At 47.4% G+C, this 18,290-nt stretch overlaps 2 protein-coding genes across 2 annotated transcripts in view; one reads left to right on the top strand and one right to left on the bottom strand.

The window, feature by feature from the left end:
• Positions 1-18,290, top strand: part of LOC309564357 (uncharacterized protein) — a 1,447,080-nt gene that overhangs the window by 100,722 nt on the left and 1,328,068 nt on the right. The gene's annotated exons all lie outside the window — the stretch shown is intronic.
• LOC309563362 (uncharacterized protein) overlaps positions 1-18,290 on the bottom strand; it is a gene marked incomplete at its 5' end in the record, with an annotated part of 163,947 nt that overhangs the window by 65,821 nt on the left and 79,836 nt on the right. The window contains 4 exons of the mRNA XM_082267756.1: positions 9,955-9,994; positions 10,221-11,389; positions 13,891-14,024; positions 16,237-16,351. Of these exons, the coding sequence (XP_082123882.1) occupies positions 9,955-9,994; positions 10,221-11,389; positions 13,891-14,024; positions 16,237-16,351 (1,458 nt within the window). The remainder of the gene's footprint in view (positions 1-9,954; positions 9,995-10,220; positions 11,390-13,890; positions 14,025-16,236; positions 16,352-18,290) is intronic.

Raw genomic sequence — 18,290 nt, 5'->3', positions numbered from 1 at the left:
TTTTTTTTTTTTTTTTTCCTCATCGCCATGCCACAGCCGAAGGCCCCTTTCACACGGGCTGTCTGATCAGGTCCGCCTGTCAGTTTTTCAGGCAGACCTGATCGGACCCTTCATTCTCCTCTATGGAGCAGTAATCTGCCGCCATCTGATCCTGTCCTCCAAAAACAGACGGATGGTGGTTCTATTTTCTATCCATCCCGTGGATCGGATCAGATGGCATCGGATGGAAAGAGACAGACAGTCTGTTTTCATCCAATTGCGCTAGAGGAGAGTGGGGTTCTAGTAGAGCTGCACGATTCTGGCCAAAATGAGAATCACGATTTTTTAGCTTGGAATAAAGATCACGATTCTCTGTGTAACAAAAAAAATTGGGATAACTTTACTGTTACGTTTTTTTTTTATTCATTAAAGTTTATTAATTGCGTTTGAAAGACTGCTGCGCAAATACAGTGTGACATAAAATATTACAACAATCGCCATTTTATTCTGTAGGGTCTCTGCTAAAAAAAATATATAAAATGTTTGGGGGTTCTAAGTACTTTTCTAGCAAAAAAAAATGATTTTAAACTTGCAAGCAACAAGTGTCATAAAAAGGTCTAGTCTTTAAGAGGTTAAACTTCCTTTCTCCCTGGCAGAGGGAAGGAAAAGATACAATGTAATCATTTTGTTTATAGTTACTGGGAGACTCAATGCTGATAGGCGTTTGCGGGAGGAAAGATACAATGTAATCATTTTGTTTATAGTTACTGGGAGTTTTCCACAGCTGTTCTCTGCTCCCTCAGCTATGCAAAGAATCGAGCATATGTCAGGTTTAGATCGTCAGGGGGGGTGAATCGAGATCGCGATTTTCATACGATTAATCGTGCAGCTCTAGGTTCTAGTCGTATTTATGTGTAAATTTAGTATCCGTTTTATTAAATAAAGCTTGGTTATTAGTTAAAAAAAAAAAAAAAACTGGCTCCTAACTTTTTTAGCTGGCTCCTAGATTTCAGGAAAATTTGTCAAGCCCTGCGGTACGCTATTTATGCCCTTTCCATTGTGAATGGTACCCTAATTCCGAACCGTACCGTACCACTTTTTTGGTACCCTTTCATTGGGGTACCAAGCACATTAGTACCGTACCAACAGGGTGGAGCTACACTCTGCAGAACTTTGATTGGTTGACAGAGAATCGTCTATCACAGCTTTCCTGCTACACCACGCCTATCCTGAAAGGGTGCTATTGGCAGTGGAAACGCAAGGTGTACCGTTCCGAACCGTACCGTACCACTCAGTGGAAACGAGGCATAAAATATGGCATTTGGTAATAGCAAGAAAAGCATTAAAATAGATCCCCTGCAACCACCAGCAATAGACCCTCCCCAGCAACCACAGATCTCCTAGCAGCCAACATCGATAGACCCCTTCCTCAACAGCAGGTCCTATCCAGGAACAATTGACTCCCCAGTATCATAAGCCTCCCTCCAGCAAACCAGCAACAATTGACCTCTCCAGAAACAATAAACAACCATGCAAAAATAGATCCCCTCCAGCAACAATAGATCCCTCAGCAGCCAGTATCAAAAGACCCTCCAGCACAGCTTGCTATTAAATACAGTACCATTCAGTACCGAAGGTGCCGGAACTGCGTTCCACCACGTTCCTGCTGAAAAAAAAGCCCTGCCGAAGGGTGGGGGAGGGGCTCATAGGGTGGTTTTTAAAAACAAACCCGGCAGATCAGCTGCACAGGGAATCAACAAACGTGAAGGAGATCATCTCAGGTTCAAGCCTTGGATCTTAGAACGTTGCGAAAATGCTGTCTCTGCGGAAGGTTTGCAAACAGAGCTGCATGCGGGTGGCGGCCATATTTGTCAATCGCGTATTTTATTAAAACCATATGATCCCGGTGTGGCCTATCCCGCGATCTCAGCAGCTGGAGATTTCAGAAGGTTCACATAATCAGACAAAGCGTGGGCTTCCTAAATGTAAATTGGCAGTTAACGTTACGGAAAGTTAGGGTATCGCTCAACACTGAAGTACTACTGGCTATCATTTGTACCTCCAGACCCCAATATGTAGAAATCCAGGAAGCCCCCCCCCCCCAGCTCAATGCCACCCTATGCCCTGCAGCTTGCATCTATGATCTGATACAAAAGGTCACATGACCCCCCAATTCAGTACAAAAAATAGGGTGTTAGCACCCCCCTTCTCTCACCTTCCTCCATAAAAATAATATGTTAATATTACCTGCTCCTCACTGTGCACACACTTTCCAGCCTCACAATCACAACAAGATTCTGACAACACCTGGACCAACTTCCTGTCCTCAATTATGGGCTACACCAAAATGACCGCCTCTGCTTTATTTTCTTATCTTTTCTTTAAAAAAAGTTAAAAAAAAATGATGAAACAAAAGTTTATGTTGGGTTAGGTGCCACAGAAAAAAAAAAAAAAAGATTTGTCTATTTTGATAAATATTTACATGTATGACTATAAGAACTGATGGGTCTACAACAAAATGGCCGCCGCCACAAACGCGGACAGTACTATGAAAAGCATTTTGTATGGATTCAAATTTTCATGAATTTATTTGTTTTATGCTATGTTATATGTTATGTTATATGCTTAATAAAATTGACTGAAGAAAAGTGCTTTCGAAAAACTGAATTCTAAAAAAGGTTAAAAAAGAATTTCAACAATCTACAAGAAAATGGCCGCCGATCTCCTGCTTATAGGGCCTCGGGTCGCTGTCAGCGCGAGAGCGCGTCACCATGGCAACCAGGCAGTAGCTGGGCGGCTGTGGAACGCACAGAAAGGAAGTGCTGAAGCCAGGGGGCGGAAGTGGAAGGTGTGGGAAGGGCAGGTGGGCTATGAATGGGAGACAGGGCTGAGAGGGTCCAAATTATGCTGGGAATAATAATATGATAATATTATTACTAATAACAGTGATAGCAATGAGTCTAAAGGTAAATAAAGTGTAATGTTCCAACTGACTATTGTTCTTAATAAAACATGAATAATAATCACCAAATAATAGTCATACAATCTACAGTATCTCACAAAAGTGAGTACACCCCTCACATTTTTGTAAATATTTTATTCTATCTTTTCATGTGACGACACTGAAGAAATGACACTTTGCTACAATGTAAAGCAGTGAGTGTACAGCTTGTATAACAGTGTACATTTGCTGTCCCCTCAAAATAACTCAACACAGCTATTAATGTCTAAACCACTGGCAACAAAAGTGAGTACACCCCTAAGACCCCGTTCACATAGGGGCGATCCGACTTCGGGTGGCGACCTCCTCGGAGCGGCCGCCACGGACTTCATAACATTGAAGTCTATGGCGGTCGCCTCCGGGTCGCCCCAAAGAAGCTCCGGACCCTTTTTCTAAGTCGGAGCGACGTGTCGCTCCTATTAGAACGGGTCCGCAGCTTCCCTATGGAAGGCGACCTGCGGCGACCTGTGAGGCGACCAGGTCGCTTCACAGGTCGCCCTAGTGTGAACGGGGGCTTAGTGGAAATGTCCAAATTGGGCCCAAAGTGTCAATATTTTGTGTGGCCACCATTATTTTCCAGCACTGCCTTAACCCTCTTGGGCATGGAGTTCACCAGAGCTTTATAGGTTGTCACTGGAGTCCTCTTCCACTCCTCCATGATGACATCACAGAGCTGGTGGATGTTAGAGACCTTGCGCTCCTCCACCTTCCGATTGAGAGTTCCCCACAGATGCTCAATAGGGTTTAGGTCTGGAGACATGCTTGGCCAGTCCATCACCTTTACCCTCAGCTTCTTTAGCAAGGCAGTGGTCGTCTTGGAGGTGTGTTTGGGGTCGTTATCATGTTGGAATACTGCCTTGTGGCCCAGTCTCTGAAGGGAAGGGATCATACTCTGATTCAGTATGTCACAGTACATGTTGGCATTCATGGTTCCCTCAATGATCTGTAGCTCCCCAGTGCCAGCAGCACTCATGCAGCCCCAGACCATGACACCCCCACCACCATGCTTGACTGTAGACAAGACACACTTGTCTTTGTACTCACCTGGTTGCCGCCACATACGCTTGACACCATCTGAACCAAATAAGTTTATCTTGGTCTCATCAGACCACAGGATATGGTTCCAGTAATCCATGTCCTTAGTCTGCTTGTCTTCAGCTGTTTGTGGGCTTTCTTGTGCATCATCTTTAGAAGAGGCTTCCTTCTGGGACGACAGCCATGCAGACCAATTTGATGCGGGGTGCGGCGTATGGTCTGAGCACTGACAGGCTGACCCCCCCACCCCCACCCCTTCACCTTCTGCAGCAATGCTGGCAGCACTCATACATCTATTTCCCAAAGACAACCTCTGGATATGACGCTGAGCATGTGCACTCAACTTCTTTGGTACCATGCCCGCAGCCTCTGCATTTCCTGCACCATGCCCACAACTCCTGCATCATGCTTGCAGCCCCTGCATCTCCTGCAGCATGTCCGCAGCCCCTGCATCTCCTGTACCATGCCCGCAGCCCCTGTATCTCCTGCACCATGTCCGCAGCCCCTGCATCTCCTGCACCATGTCCACAGCCCCTGCATCTCCTGCGTCATGCCTGCAGCCCCTGCATCTCCTGCACCATGACCGCAGCCCCTGCATCTCCTGCACCATGTCCGCAGCCCCTGCATCTCCTGCACCATGTCCACAGCCCCTGCATCTCCTGCACCATGTCCACAGCCCCTGCATCTCCTGCGTCATGCCTGCAGCCCCTGCATCTCCTGCACCATGACCACAGCCCCTGCATCTCCTGCACCATGTTCGCAGCCCCTGCATCTCCTGCACCATGTCCGCAGCCCCTGCATCTCCTGTACCATGCCCGCAGCCCCTGCATCTTCTGCACCATGTCCGCAGCCCCTGCATCTCCTGCACCATGCCCACAGCCCCTGCATCTCCTGTACCATGCCCGCAGCCTCTGCTTCTCCTGCACCATGCCCGCAGCCTCTGCATCTCCTGCACTATGCCCGCAGCCTCTGCTCTCTCTTCTGCACCATGCCCGCAGCCTCTGCATCTCCTGCACTATGTCAGCAGCCTCTGCATCTCTTGTACTGTGCCTGCAGCCTCTCCCTCTCCTGTACCACGCCCATAGCCTCTGCATTTCCTGCACCATGCCCACAGCTCCTGCATCATGCCTGCAGCCCCTGGATCTCCTGCACCATGCCCACAGCCCCTGCATCTCCTGCACCATGTCCACAGCCCCTGCATCTCCTGTACCATGCCCGCAGCCTCTGCTTCTCCTGCACCATGACCGCAGTCCCTACATCTCCTGAACCATGTCTGCAGCCCCTGAATCTCCTGCACCATGTCCGCAGCCCCTGCATCTCCTGTACCATGCCCGCAGCCCCTGCATCTCCTGTACCATGCCCGCAGCCCCTGCATCTCCTGTACCATGCCCGCAGCCCCTGCATCTCCTGCACCATGCCCGCAGCCCCTGCATCTCCTGCATCATGCCTGCAGCCCCTGCATCTCCTGCACCATGACCGCAGCCCCTGCATCTCCGCAGCCCCTGCATCTCCTGTACCATGTCCACAGCCCCTGCATCTTCTGTACCATGTCCACAGCCCCTGCATCTCCTGTACCATGTCCGCAGCCCCTGCATCTCCTGTACCATGCCCGCAGCCCCTGCATCTCCTGCACCATGTCCGCAGCCCCTGCATCTCCTGCACCATGCCCGCAGCCCCTGCATCTCCTGCACCATGTCTGCAGCCCCTGCATCTCCTGTGCCATGCCCGTAGCCTCTGACATGCCCTTCTGTACCATGTCCGCAGCCTCTGCATCTCCTGTACCATGCCCACACAGCCTATGATCACCTCATGTACCAAGTCTGCACTTTTACCACTTTTAACTGGAATTTGCTCTTATATATATAAAGCCTTATATGCTTTCATATCCGTCTTATCTATATATAATACACTTTTCAAATGTTCTTTAAAATGCAGGGTTTTCCCTTTTATGAACAAGAAAATAATGGCATCATGCTGTTGGGCTGGTACAATAATGCTATGGGGCTGGTATGAAATTATTTCCAGGGCTGAATTTTATTCCCAGTCTGGCCCTGATAACAGCGTCAGCCCAGTAAACGGGAGATCCCCGCTCTGTGTAATTCGGAGGCTCTAATTTCCTGAGGCCGCAGATGAGCACTGATCAAGCTGCAATGATAGGCAATGGTGAAACTGCATTAATGGGCACTGATCAGGCTGCATTGATGGGCAATGGTGAGGCTGCAGATGGGCACTGATCAAGCTGCAATGATGGGCAATAGTGAGGCTGCAGATGGGCTCTGATCAGGTTTCAACGATGGACAATGGTGAGGCTGCAGATGGGCACTGATCAGGCTGCAATGATGGGCAATGGTGAGGCTGCAGATGGGCACTGATCAGGCTGCAATGATGGGCAATGGCGAGGCTGCATTTATGAGCAATGGTGAGGCTGCAGATAGGCACTGATCAGGCTGCATTGGTGGGCAATGGTGAGGCTACATTGATGGGCACTGATCAAGCTGCAGTGATGGGCAATGGTGAGGCTGCAGATGGGCACTGATCAGGCTGCAATGATGGGCAGTTGTTAGGCTGCAGATGGGCACTGATCAGGCTGCATTGATGGGCAATGATGAGGTTGCAGATGGGCACTGATCAGGCTGCAATGATGGTTAATGGTGAGGCTGCAGATGGGCAATGGGCAATGGTGAGGCTACATTGATGGCCGCTGGTTAGGCTGCATTAATGGGCAATGGTGAGGCTGCATTGAAGTCAGCAGGACAGCCATTTGGCCCAGGACCCGGAAGCTAGAGAAAATCACTGGATTAGCAGTTCCTACTACATTGTTTTCCAGCTTCCACAGGGACCCCCCTGGTCCATTCTAGACCAGTTCTGTACATTTTGAGGATGAATTACTCCACAGCCTGCAGCTACAGAGGTCAGTGAGGGCTTGCTTCGCTGCCAGGTCCATACAGAGTACGAGTTTTACACACACATTCCCGAGGGCCGCAGCCACCCGGGGTATGTGTATATCGGACAACCTGACTTCTGACTGTCAGATGGAAGGTTCCACATCCCCTGGTAACGAGCGTCCACCCCCCCTGCCCCCCGCACGTGTGCCCCCCGCCATGAATCCCAGGCTTCGCTTGCCCATCTGCGGGCCCCCGACTGACATAGCGGGTGCCGCTGGGTAGAGGGGATGGAGCTGAGCGGACATGCTTCTGCTCAACTTCCCTTCTTTCTGCTGACCTGGAAGCAATGTGTAAAACATCCATTCTGGGTCCCCATGTCAGTTTCCCCGGTCGGCATGGCCGGGAAACACTCTATCACAGTGCAATCTGCACTGCATTAGATTCATTGCAGCACAGGGGAGACATGCAGGGTCTTCTAGACTTAGGATTACTCATTAAAGAGAACCAGTCACCAAAAAAAAAAAAAACCACAGAGGGCACTTTTTGTTCCCTATGTGATATAAAAAAAAAGTTTTAAATAAATTGTAAAAAAAATAAAGTTACATCCAAGCACATAAAATCTCCCCCCCAATAAATTTTTGAGGCTCCCCACCCCCACATACACACAAATTTTAATGTAAATGCAAGCATTAAAGACCGCCTACGCATGAAAACGTTGATTGCGATGTTACATATTGCCGTACAAGCCAGAGTAAGAGCAATAATTCTAGCACCAGACCTCCTCCGTAATGCTAAACTGATGACCTATAGGGGCTTTTAAAGTTTTACTTATGGAAAATACAGGGTACTGAAATTTGTCCATATAGAGAAAAAAAACCACGCTGAAGGCTCAAACCTAATATAAAGCAGCTAGCACAATACGTGCCGTCATCTTATGACAAAACGCGTTTGGCAGAGCTGGAACACACGGCACTGCGCATTCACAAATTAGCCGTAGCCACCTTGGTTCTGGGCGATTAGACCATCCACGTGTTATGAAATATTTAATTAACATCTTATTTTGTAAGTGCATTAATCCCTACTAAATCCTGTTTTATCTTACTGATTTGCAATATGGAAAGTGTCTCTTTTTTCATGGTACTATTTCTGCACGGAGCTCTACTGCATATTGATCTGTTGGTATACTTTTGGTATATATTGTTTGTTAAGATCCCTGAAGGAGGTTGGAGATCCTATATAATCTAACAAGCACTACTTGACCTCTACTCAGTGAGGGTCATCTTTGTCGGGTAAGCATCCACCTTTATACACTACTGTATTGTGGTCTGTGTGGTGGTCCTATCGCTGAAAGGCTTTCAGGTTTTTGAGATACACATTCTATCCTTATTTCTGCTACAAATTGAGATGATAGTTCACTTTTGGACTTTTCTTTGGGACTTTTCATTTTATTTAAGTTTTTGGCACATCATGTGTTTAATTGAGGTTTCATTTTATGGTGATGTTTATATTAATGCACATTGCAATCACTTGCTAGGAGTATTGTGTAATTTTTACTGAAATTTGTCGCCTGGCACTGTAGATTGTATGAACAATCTCCCAACTGGGGACAGAGACTGCTAATAAAAGTTGACAAAGGTTCTAACCCTTCTCCGCTCTATCCAAAGGTTAACCACTTTACCACCGGAGCATTTTGCTGTCTTACGTCTGGGCCACTTTTTGCGATTCGGCGCTGTGCGACTTTAACAGACAATTGCGCGGTCGTGCGACGCCGTACCCAAACGAAATTGACGTCCTTTTTTTCCCCACAAACAGAGCTTTCTTTTGGTGGTATTTGATCACCTGTGCGATTTTTACTTTTTGCGCTATAAACAAAAAAAGAGCGTTTATTTTGAAAAAATAACAATATTTTTAAAATTTTTTTATATGAAATTCCCCCCCAAAAAGATGTAAAAACCAATTTTTTTTTAAATTTTTGGCCAATTTGTTTTCTGCTACCCATGTTTGGTAAAAAAAATCGCAATAAGCGTATTTTGATTGGTTTGCGCAAAAGTTATTGCGTTTACTAACAAAGGGAAAGATTTATGTCATTTTTGGTGTTTTTTTTTTAACGAGTAATGGCGGCGATCTGCGATTTTTTTTTGCGGGACTGCGACATTGCGGCAGACAGATCGGACCCTTGACTGACATTTTTGACACTTTTGGGGGTACCAGTGACATTACTGCAGTAATCAGTGCTATAAATATGCACTGTTACTGTAAAAATGACACTGGCAGGGAAGGGGTTAATTTTATTGGAGAGGGAGGGGTTAATGTATGCCTGGTGCTTACTGACGTGTGGGGGGGGAGGTGACTGAGTGAGACAGGGACAGATCGGATGTCCAGCTATGCTGAACACTCCGATCTGTCCCTGAGGAGATCCGCCCGCTCTGTTTACACAGGCGGGCGGATCTCCACACTAGATCCCCGACGATCGGGGCGATCGCCGCTGCTCCTCCCCTGGCCCGACTCCCGCTGTGAATCAAAACAGCGGGAGCGCGCCTCCGGCGGCGCGCGAGCGCCGCCTACAGGGGAGGAGTCTGGCGACGTAGGTCTACGTCGTCAGACGGGAACGAGCCACTTTGCCGTAGTACTATTCCAGTACTCAGTGGTAAAGTGGTTAAACGAAAAAACAAAAACTATCTGGAGCAGTGCTTTTATTATTTTTATTGGGTTTTCCCGATTTATTCATATTGTGCTGATCTTAGTTCTGTAGAGAGCAATGAACCAACCACATTAGTCCCCGCCCCCGAGGAACTAACACCATAATGTCCCCATCACGGTGATCCAGACAATCCTTCCACAAACATGGGGAAAACATGCAGACAGTGACCATGGTGGATGTAGGAAATAGATTTTTTGTATCAGATCATGGATGCTTCCAAAATGTTAGTCTTGAGAGATAGCAGAAAGCATTTTCTGAACCTTTCTTCTAAAAAAAATGAAAGTATGGCTTCACAGCACTCTTTTCTGCGGCCCCATTCAACTTCATATAAGTACACTTTAAACACTACTAACATTAGTTCCTTTAATACATCCAAAATCTCCTATATTATACCTAGAAGAAACATCAAGCAAGTTTGCAAATATTACATTTTATTTTTTCCATGCTGTCCTCGGAGACGTCCAATATAAGGCCTCACTCAGACTGCCAGTTCACTTTTTTCCTTTGCACCAAGGAGCAGATTTTAAATTCAGAAACAGTTTTAAGGCCACGAGGAAGTACTAACAAAAGTTGGTGGTCACGGAAGAAAAATCCCCAACTCCCTCTTCCAGTGTTTTACGAGTCGGCTCCACTGTGTTCTGACACCAAGCAGTCTGCATGAAAAATGTCTCCCTCTTTAGGAGCACCGTGAACTTTCTGGTGTTTAAGTAGAGATGTCCTCCAGGTAAAACGTTTTCCGCACTCAGTACATGAATACAGACTGTCCCCGCTGTGGCATTTCTGATGGTACTCCAGGGAAGATTGTGATAAAAATTCTTTGCTGCACTCAGGGCAGGCAAATGCCTGGCGATCGGCGTGAATCCTCAGGTGGTTGACAAGCTGGGACTTCTGGGTGAATCGCTTGCCGCAGTCGGAGCAGGAGAATGGCTTCTCCCCTGAGTGGATCCTTCGATGCCGGAACAGGTTGGCCTTGTGTGAAAAGCGCTTGCCACAGTCGGGACAAGTGAGCAGGTGCTGGTCAGAGTGCACCTTCCGGTGCTCGGCCAGAGACGACCTATCTGCAAAGCTCTTCTGGCACTCAGGGCAGGCGTATGGCTTCTCCCCCAAGTGCCTCCTCTGGTGGTCAACCAGACGTGACTTCTGGACAAAGGATTTCCCGCACTCGGAGCAGGAGAAGGGCTTCTCCCCGGTGTGGATGGTCTGGTGCTGGTCAAGGTGGGACTTTTGTGTGAAGCTCCTCCCACATTCGAGGCACAGGTAGGGCTTCTCATCTGTGTGAGTCCTCTCGTGTTTAATGAGCAGGGCTTTCTGCGTGAAAGACTTCCCGCATTCCAAACAAGAGAAAGGTTTCTCACCTGTGTGAGTCCTCTGGTGAGTAAGAAGGGTCGACTTGGCTGCGAAGCACTTGCCGCACTCCAGACAGGAGTAGGGCTTCTCTCTCATGAACATGTGCTGGTGTTTCATCAGGGACAGTTTCTGGCGGAAGCATTTGCCACAGTCCGAGCAAACGTATGGCTTCTCCCCACGGTGCATCTTCTGGTGCTGGAGCAGCGTGGACTTCTGGGTGAAGCTATTGCCGCATTCAAGGCATGGATATGGCTTCTCTCCGGTGTGGACGACTTGATGCTTGACCAGCGACGACTTCAAAGTGAAATGTCTTCCACATTCCGGGCACGCAAAGGGCTTCTCCCCTGAATGCATCCGCTGGTGTTGGATAAGACTTGACTTTTGGGTGAACCATTTTCCGCATTCGGGGCAAGAAACGGGTTTCCTGACCCGCTGCTTTCCCTGAGGAGAAACAAACAATTTCTTAGTAAGACTTTTCTCACTTGCAGTAGAAACTGAAAGAAATTTTTTATCCTAGATCAGACAGGTATAACACTATATCCAAAGCAGGGTATACCTGCCGGCCATGTTTGAGTGAGGAAGGCTAAGAACACCCATCGGCCTTTTACGGGTCTGTGGCTCCTTTTGGGCACATTTTCCTTCACTTCCTGTCCAAGTAACTACTCTGTCACCTGAACAGGAAGTAAGGGGGACAACCCTCCACAGACATAACAATGACTGTAGCATAGGAGAAGGCTAGAGCCCCCAATTTTCTCTAAAAAAGCTAACAAGCCAAGCTGTTGAAGCACATATTTTGAGGAATGGGTTGAAGGAACCACCCTGATGAAGGAGGAAAGTTAAAGCCCCTAAAAACGTGTTGGATGGTTACCTTCAGAATTAAACAGTCAGCAATAAAAACCTGATGAGGGCTCTAAGCATTCCCCCCTCGGCCCACGATAAAAAAAAAAAAAAAAAAAAAAATTGGGCTGAAAAACCACTTTGGGGTATATTTATAAAAAATTTGCAGAGCTAATTATCCTGTGAATCGGCATGTTCAGTACGAATGATTTGAATGTTACTAGGCTATTTTCTTTCCAGATCAATTGTTATTCATTCCTGCAAAATACAGGGAATCAGATAAATGCCACATTATGGCCACTAGATGGGGCCGACAATAGTAGTAAATAAGTGTTAATTTCCTATGATTATCAGCTCCATCTAGTGGCCAAAATGTGGTATTTTGCTTATTTACTCTATTCTTTATGAATGAAAAATATTTGACCTGGAGAGAAAATAACCTACTAATATTCGATACTCGTACAAAACAAATATCCATGCAGTTTCACAAGACGAACAGCTTTGTACATTTTTCATAAACACACCCTCTGAAAGTGGACCTCAACTTTAAGTGCAGATGTGCGAGGCTACATGGATCATTTGAGGCTTGTTTACACTTGTGTTGCTCTTTGAAGAATGATCCGCGGTGGAGCGCTTTTCATTCAGCAGTGCGGGCACTTCCAACAGGCATTCAGAAAGTGATACTGCCGCCTCCTAAATGCCAAACAGGAATACCAAGCCTGGCGTTTGACTCATGGTTGTGGCGTGGCCCAATTCACTTGAATAAGTCGTGTTTGACGGTGGTACTGCTTGCCCAACGTGACGAAGGGGGATAGTTTTTGCTGCGCCACAAAGCAAAGCCTTGCAGCCGTGGCATATGTACAATACCACCTGGATGCCTTTGCAGCGTAAGAGGGAGGGGGGGCCGTTGGAGAATGGTAAAAACATGCTTCAGCCACTTGATTTACCCCCCCCCCCAACTGTCAATGTAAACTAAGCAGTATCCTAAAAAATCGACTAAGGGTGCCTGGGTACTCCTGCACCTACAACCTTATAGCTGTATATCTGCAATGCCTCTACAAATTTGGAGTGAAATTTAGGGGTGCCACTACTGTGCTGCTCACCGCTCTCCTTGCTGCAGGATCTGACGTGAGGAAGCAAAGCCCTGCCTCTACCAAGATGGCCGCCTCCACAAATTGGTAATGGGGGGAAACAAAATCAGCTACAGGGAAACCACAGGCATCACGGGCGTAACTACAGGGGGTGCAGGGGTTACAGTTGCAACTGGGCCCCATGCTCCAGGGGGCCTGTGCGGCTCCCCTGTACACCTGGATAGGAGGGGCGGCGGGGGCAGCATGTAGAGAAATCACTGTGCTCCTTTTTCCTCCTGTAGCTGCAGGAGGAAAATGGAGGAGATTGGTTCCACTGTATGCTGCCCCCGCCACTCCTCCTATCCAGTTCACTTGTGTTCTTCTGTCTCTGGGCCCCTGTGTGCTCCCCTGGTCCCCCCCTACTGTGCTGCCCCCCCCCCACTGTGCTCCCTCCCCTCTCCTGACAGCTGCTGCAGGGGATGTGTCACAATAGAGAACCAGGAAGGGGTCGGTAAATATGTAATTTACGAGCTCCTTCCTTTTCTGAATGGACAGAGTCATAGTCAGTGACATTGTAAAAAAATAAAATAAAATGATAAAAAATAATACAATTAAAATACCAAAAAATAAAAACTACTGACTCCAGTGGGTGAACTTTTAGGATTGCAAAGGTCACACTTGCAACCGTGCCCTAGCATTCCACCCCCGTGAGGAGGCCCCAAGATGGCAGGAAGGGGGCCCACTGCAAAACTTGTGAAAGGGTCCCGCTGCGGGACCGTAATACAGGGCCCCGCAAAAAGAGTAAAGGATCAGAGGGAAGAGCCCCAGACTTGAAGAGAAGGGCCCCGGCCAGGGGTCTGGGGGGCCCTTTATGGTTTCTTTTCCCGGGCCCTGAAGGTTCTAGTTACGCCTCTGACAGGCATTATTGGTGACTAGTCTTTTGCCCTCTGCCTGCCTTTTTAAGGCATGCCCTCCAGAGTCCCGTCTCTTCTTGTGTGAACTGTATAGCATGCAGGAGATGTATTGACTACCTACCGGCTGTAAATGTTCTGTAATAGGTTCTCCTTCTGGAAAATCAGCCTCAATGTCATCATCCTCTACCTCGCCGTCTGGGGAAGACACAGGGAACTCCTCCAGGTTACTCCTGCTCTCCTGCCCCTCCGGAGGAGCTGAGAAACAAAAGGGACAATGAAATATTCCATATCTTCAAAATTACAGTTTTTCCACTAACAAATACTCTCACCGGCTACTTTATTAGGTACACCTTGCTAGTATTGGGTTGGACCCCCTTTTGCCTTCAGAACTGCCTTAATTTTTCATGTCATAGATACAACAAGGTGTTGGAAACATTCCTCTGAGATTTTGGTCCATAGTGACATGATGGCATCATGCAGTTGCTGCAGATTCTTTTGGCTGCACATCCATGATGCCAATCTCCCATTCTACCACATCCTGAAGTTGCTCTATTGGATGAGATGTGGTGAGTGTGGAGGCCATTGGAGTACAGTGACCTCATTGTCATGCTCAAGAAACCAGTGGTGAGATGATTTGAGCTTTGTGTCATTGTCATGGAAATTAATAGGACTTGGAGCATAGAAACCCGCTCAGTGCGCTGAAGATTAATACGCACCAAACACAATTAATAGCTTGTACTGAAAAGTACAAAAGTACCGCTCTTTTGCATAAGGTTTACCAAGCACTCGGCGACAAAAAAAGGAACAGACACGCTGGGTCATATCGATGCCATCTGCCGGGTCTCTCTCTCTGGATATGTATTTGTGTGCATGCGTGTGTGTGGGTAAGAGCAAGTGTTTGTGTGTGAGAGTTTCTGTGTGTGTGTGGGAGCTTCAATGTCTGTGTGCATGAATGGCTGTGAGCTTGTGTCTATGTATGTGTGTTGCTTACTGTATCTTCTGTGTCTTCTGTGTCCGTCTCAGGGCAGGGCTTGGTTTATTTACAGCAAGTGAACAAAAGGGGATTACAGGGAGTGGCTTCACGACCGCCAATCACAGAACATGTATACATTCAAAAAGTACAATGGGCAGTGCTTATGTAGAAACACAGCCATGTGCAGAGATGAGCAGAAATGGCTGCCATCTTATCCTAATGAAAGGTTTTCACTAACAAGTCTTTCCTGCAATGACAGTTAAAGCGATAATCGCTGTGCATAGTGATTACCGGTAAAAAACTGACACTGGGAGACATTATGACTATTTAACTAAAGAAATGTCCACAATCAAATTTTCCACAACAGTCATGGTGCCCTATCCTGCTGGAAGGAGCCATCAGAAGATGGGTACACTGTAGTCATAAAGGGATGGACATGGTCAGCAACAATACTCAGGTAAATCTTTGCGTTTAAACAATGCTCAATTGGTACTAAGGGGCCCAAAGTGTGCCAAGAAAATATCCCCCACACCATTACACCACCAGCCTGAACCCTAGATACAAGGCAGGATGGATCCATGCTTTCTGACCCTCCCATCTGAATGTTGCAGCTGAAACTGAGACCCATCAGGCCAGGCAACGTTTTTCCAATCTTCTACTTGGTGAGCCTGCGCGAATTGTAGCCTCAGTTTCCTTTTCTTAGCTGATAGGAGTGGCACCCGGTGTGGTCTTCGGCTGCTTTAGTCCATCTGCTTCAAGGTTCAATGTGTTGTGCATTCAGAGATGGTATTCTGCATACCTTGGTTGTAATGAGTGGTTATTTGAGTTGCCTTTCTATGATTTAAACCAGTCTGCCCATTCTCCTCTCACCTCTGACATCAGCAAGGCATTTTCCTCCACACAACTGCCGCTCACTGGATATTGTCTTTTTTTTCGGACCATTCTCTGTAAACCCGAGAGATGGTTGTGCGTGAAAATCCCAGTAGATCAGCAGTTATTGAAACACTCAGATCAGCCCGTCTGGCACCAACCACCATGCCACATTCAAAGTCACTTAAATCCCCTTTCTTCCCTATTCTGATGCTCAGTTTGGACTTCAGTAAGTCGTCTTCACCACGTGTAGATCCCTAAATGCATTGGGTTGCTGCCATGTGTTTACTAGCAATTTGTGGTACCAAGCAATCAAACAGGTGTACCTAATAAAGTGGCAGGTGAGTGTAAAATATGGTCTGATGGCTCATGACTCCCTCACCGGGCACAAAATTTCTCCCCATTATTGTCTACTGGGGTGGTAATACAAGTACACTCAAAGTTTCCCCATTCCTGTAAATTTCCATATAGATTTTCAATTAGAGAGAGAGGGTCAGAAAGCAAACCCCCTCTAAAAAACCCATAATGCTCATTGAGTCCAGGGTCAGGGCTGCACCTTGTATTAAATGTTTATGAACAAGGAGAATCCGGACCTCTACTCTGGATTTAGTATTTATTACTCACCTGTGCTGATCTCTGGAGGGATTTCATCTTCCTTACATGGATCATCATCCACCATACATGGCTCTTCTTCATTTTCCACTTTAACGTCAACTTTAACAGTAATCACATTTTCATCCTGGATATCACAAAATAATATGATCAGAAATATATTATTGGAATTATCACTTTATTGGATCCAGGAATGCAGTGCAATTCGCTTAAAGTTAAATTGCACCATTCTAGGGAAATTAAAGCAGACCTCCACCCTCTCAACCCACTTTCTATCATTCTACTCCTCTCCCCCTCTTCCTATATAAATCAGAACTTTTCTATTTTTTACCTTTTTGGGAAACACCTTCCTGCACTACCTACAGTATATTCTTGACTTGCTAAGAATGATGTGTGCAATGCCAGCCATGCATCCCAGGAGGCTGTGGGGTATTCTACTGCAATGGTACTCAACCTTGTTTGGAAAAGGGCCTGGTAAATTCTTTCACAACCTTCCGTGTTTCAACAGTAAAAAAAAAAAAAGCCTATAAAACGTATGGAAATACAAAATATACCCTCGAAGGGGGGGGGGGGGGGTAAAGGTTCTGGATAGGGCTAGATGTCACTGTGGGGTTGGGGTTGGGGGGGTTCTGGATGGAGCTAGATGTCACCGTGGGGTGGGGGTAATGAAGGTTCTGGATAGGGCTAGATGACACTGAGGGGTGGGGTGGGGGTGGAGGTTCTGGATGAGGCTATATGTCACTGTAAGGGGGGGGGTGAAGTTCTGAATGGGGCTAGATGTCACTGTGGAGGGATGAAAGTTCTGGATAATGATAGATGTCAATGTCACTGTGGGGGGATGAAAGCTCTGGCTGGGGCTACATGTAATTGTGGGGGGGGGGGGGGGGTTAAGGTTCTGGATAGGGCTAGATGTCACTGTGGGATTATAAAGGTTCTGGATGGGGCTAGATGTCACTGTGGGAGGATAAAGGTTCTGGATGAGGATAAAGGTCTCTGTGGGGGGGAAGAAGGTTCTGGGTGGGGCTAGATGTCACTGTGGGGGGAATGAAGGTTCAGGATGGGGATAGATGTCACTGTGGGGGGGAATGAAGGTTCTGGATGGGGATAGATGTAACTGTGGGGGGGGGGGGGTGAAGGTTCTGGATGGGGAAAGATGTCACTGTGGGGGGATAAATGTTCTTGATAGGGATAGATGTCTAGGTGGGGGGGAAAAAGGTTCTCGATAGATTTCCAGGTGGGGGGGATGAGGGTTCTGGATGGGGATAGATGTCACTGTGGGGGGGATGAAGGTTCTGGATGGGGATAGATGTCACTGTGGGGGGGATGAATGTTCTGGATGGGGATAGATGTAACTGTGGGGGGGGATGAAGGTTCTGGATGGGGAAAGATGTCACTGTGGGGGGGATGAAGGTTCTGGATAGGGATAGATATCACTGTGGGGGGGGGATGAATGTTCTGGATGGGGATAGATGTAACTGTGGGGGGGGATGAAGGTTCTGGATGGGGAAAGATGTCACTGTGGGGGGGTGAAGGTTCTGGATGGGGATAGATGTCACTGTGGGGGGGATGAAGGTTCTGGATAGGGATAGATATCACTGTGGGGGGGATGAATGTTCTGGATGGGGATAGATGTAACTGTGGGGGGGGATGAAGGTTCTGGATGGGGAAAGATGTCACTGTGGGGGGGTGAAGGTTCTGGATGGGGAAAGATGTCACTGTGGGGGGATGAAGGTTCTGGATAGGGATAGATATCACTGTGGGGGGGGATGAATGTTCTGGATGGGGATAGATGTAACTGTGGGGGGGGATGAAGGTTCTGGATGGGGAAAGATGTCACTGTGGGGGGGTGAAGGTTCTGGATGGGGATAGATGTCACTGTGGGGGGGATGAAGGTTCTGGATAGGGATAGATGTCACTGTGGGGGGGATGAATGTTCTGGATGGGGATAGATGTAACTGTGGGGGGGGATGAAGGTTCTGGATGGGGAAAGATGTCACTGTGGGGGGATAAATGTTCTTGATAGGGATAGATGTCTAGGTGGGGGGAAAAAGGTTCTTAATAGATTT

The sequence above is a fragment of the Pelophylax lessonae genome (assembly GCF_965119305.1).
Source record: "Pelophylax lessonae genome assembly, chromosome: 9".
NCBI lineage: Eukaryota > Metazoa > Chordata > Amphibia > Anura > Ranidae > Pelophylax > Pelophylax lessonae.
The sequence above is the reverse complement of the archived record's forward strand: the minus strand, read 5'-3'. Positions and strand labels throughout refer to the sequence as shown.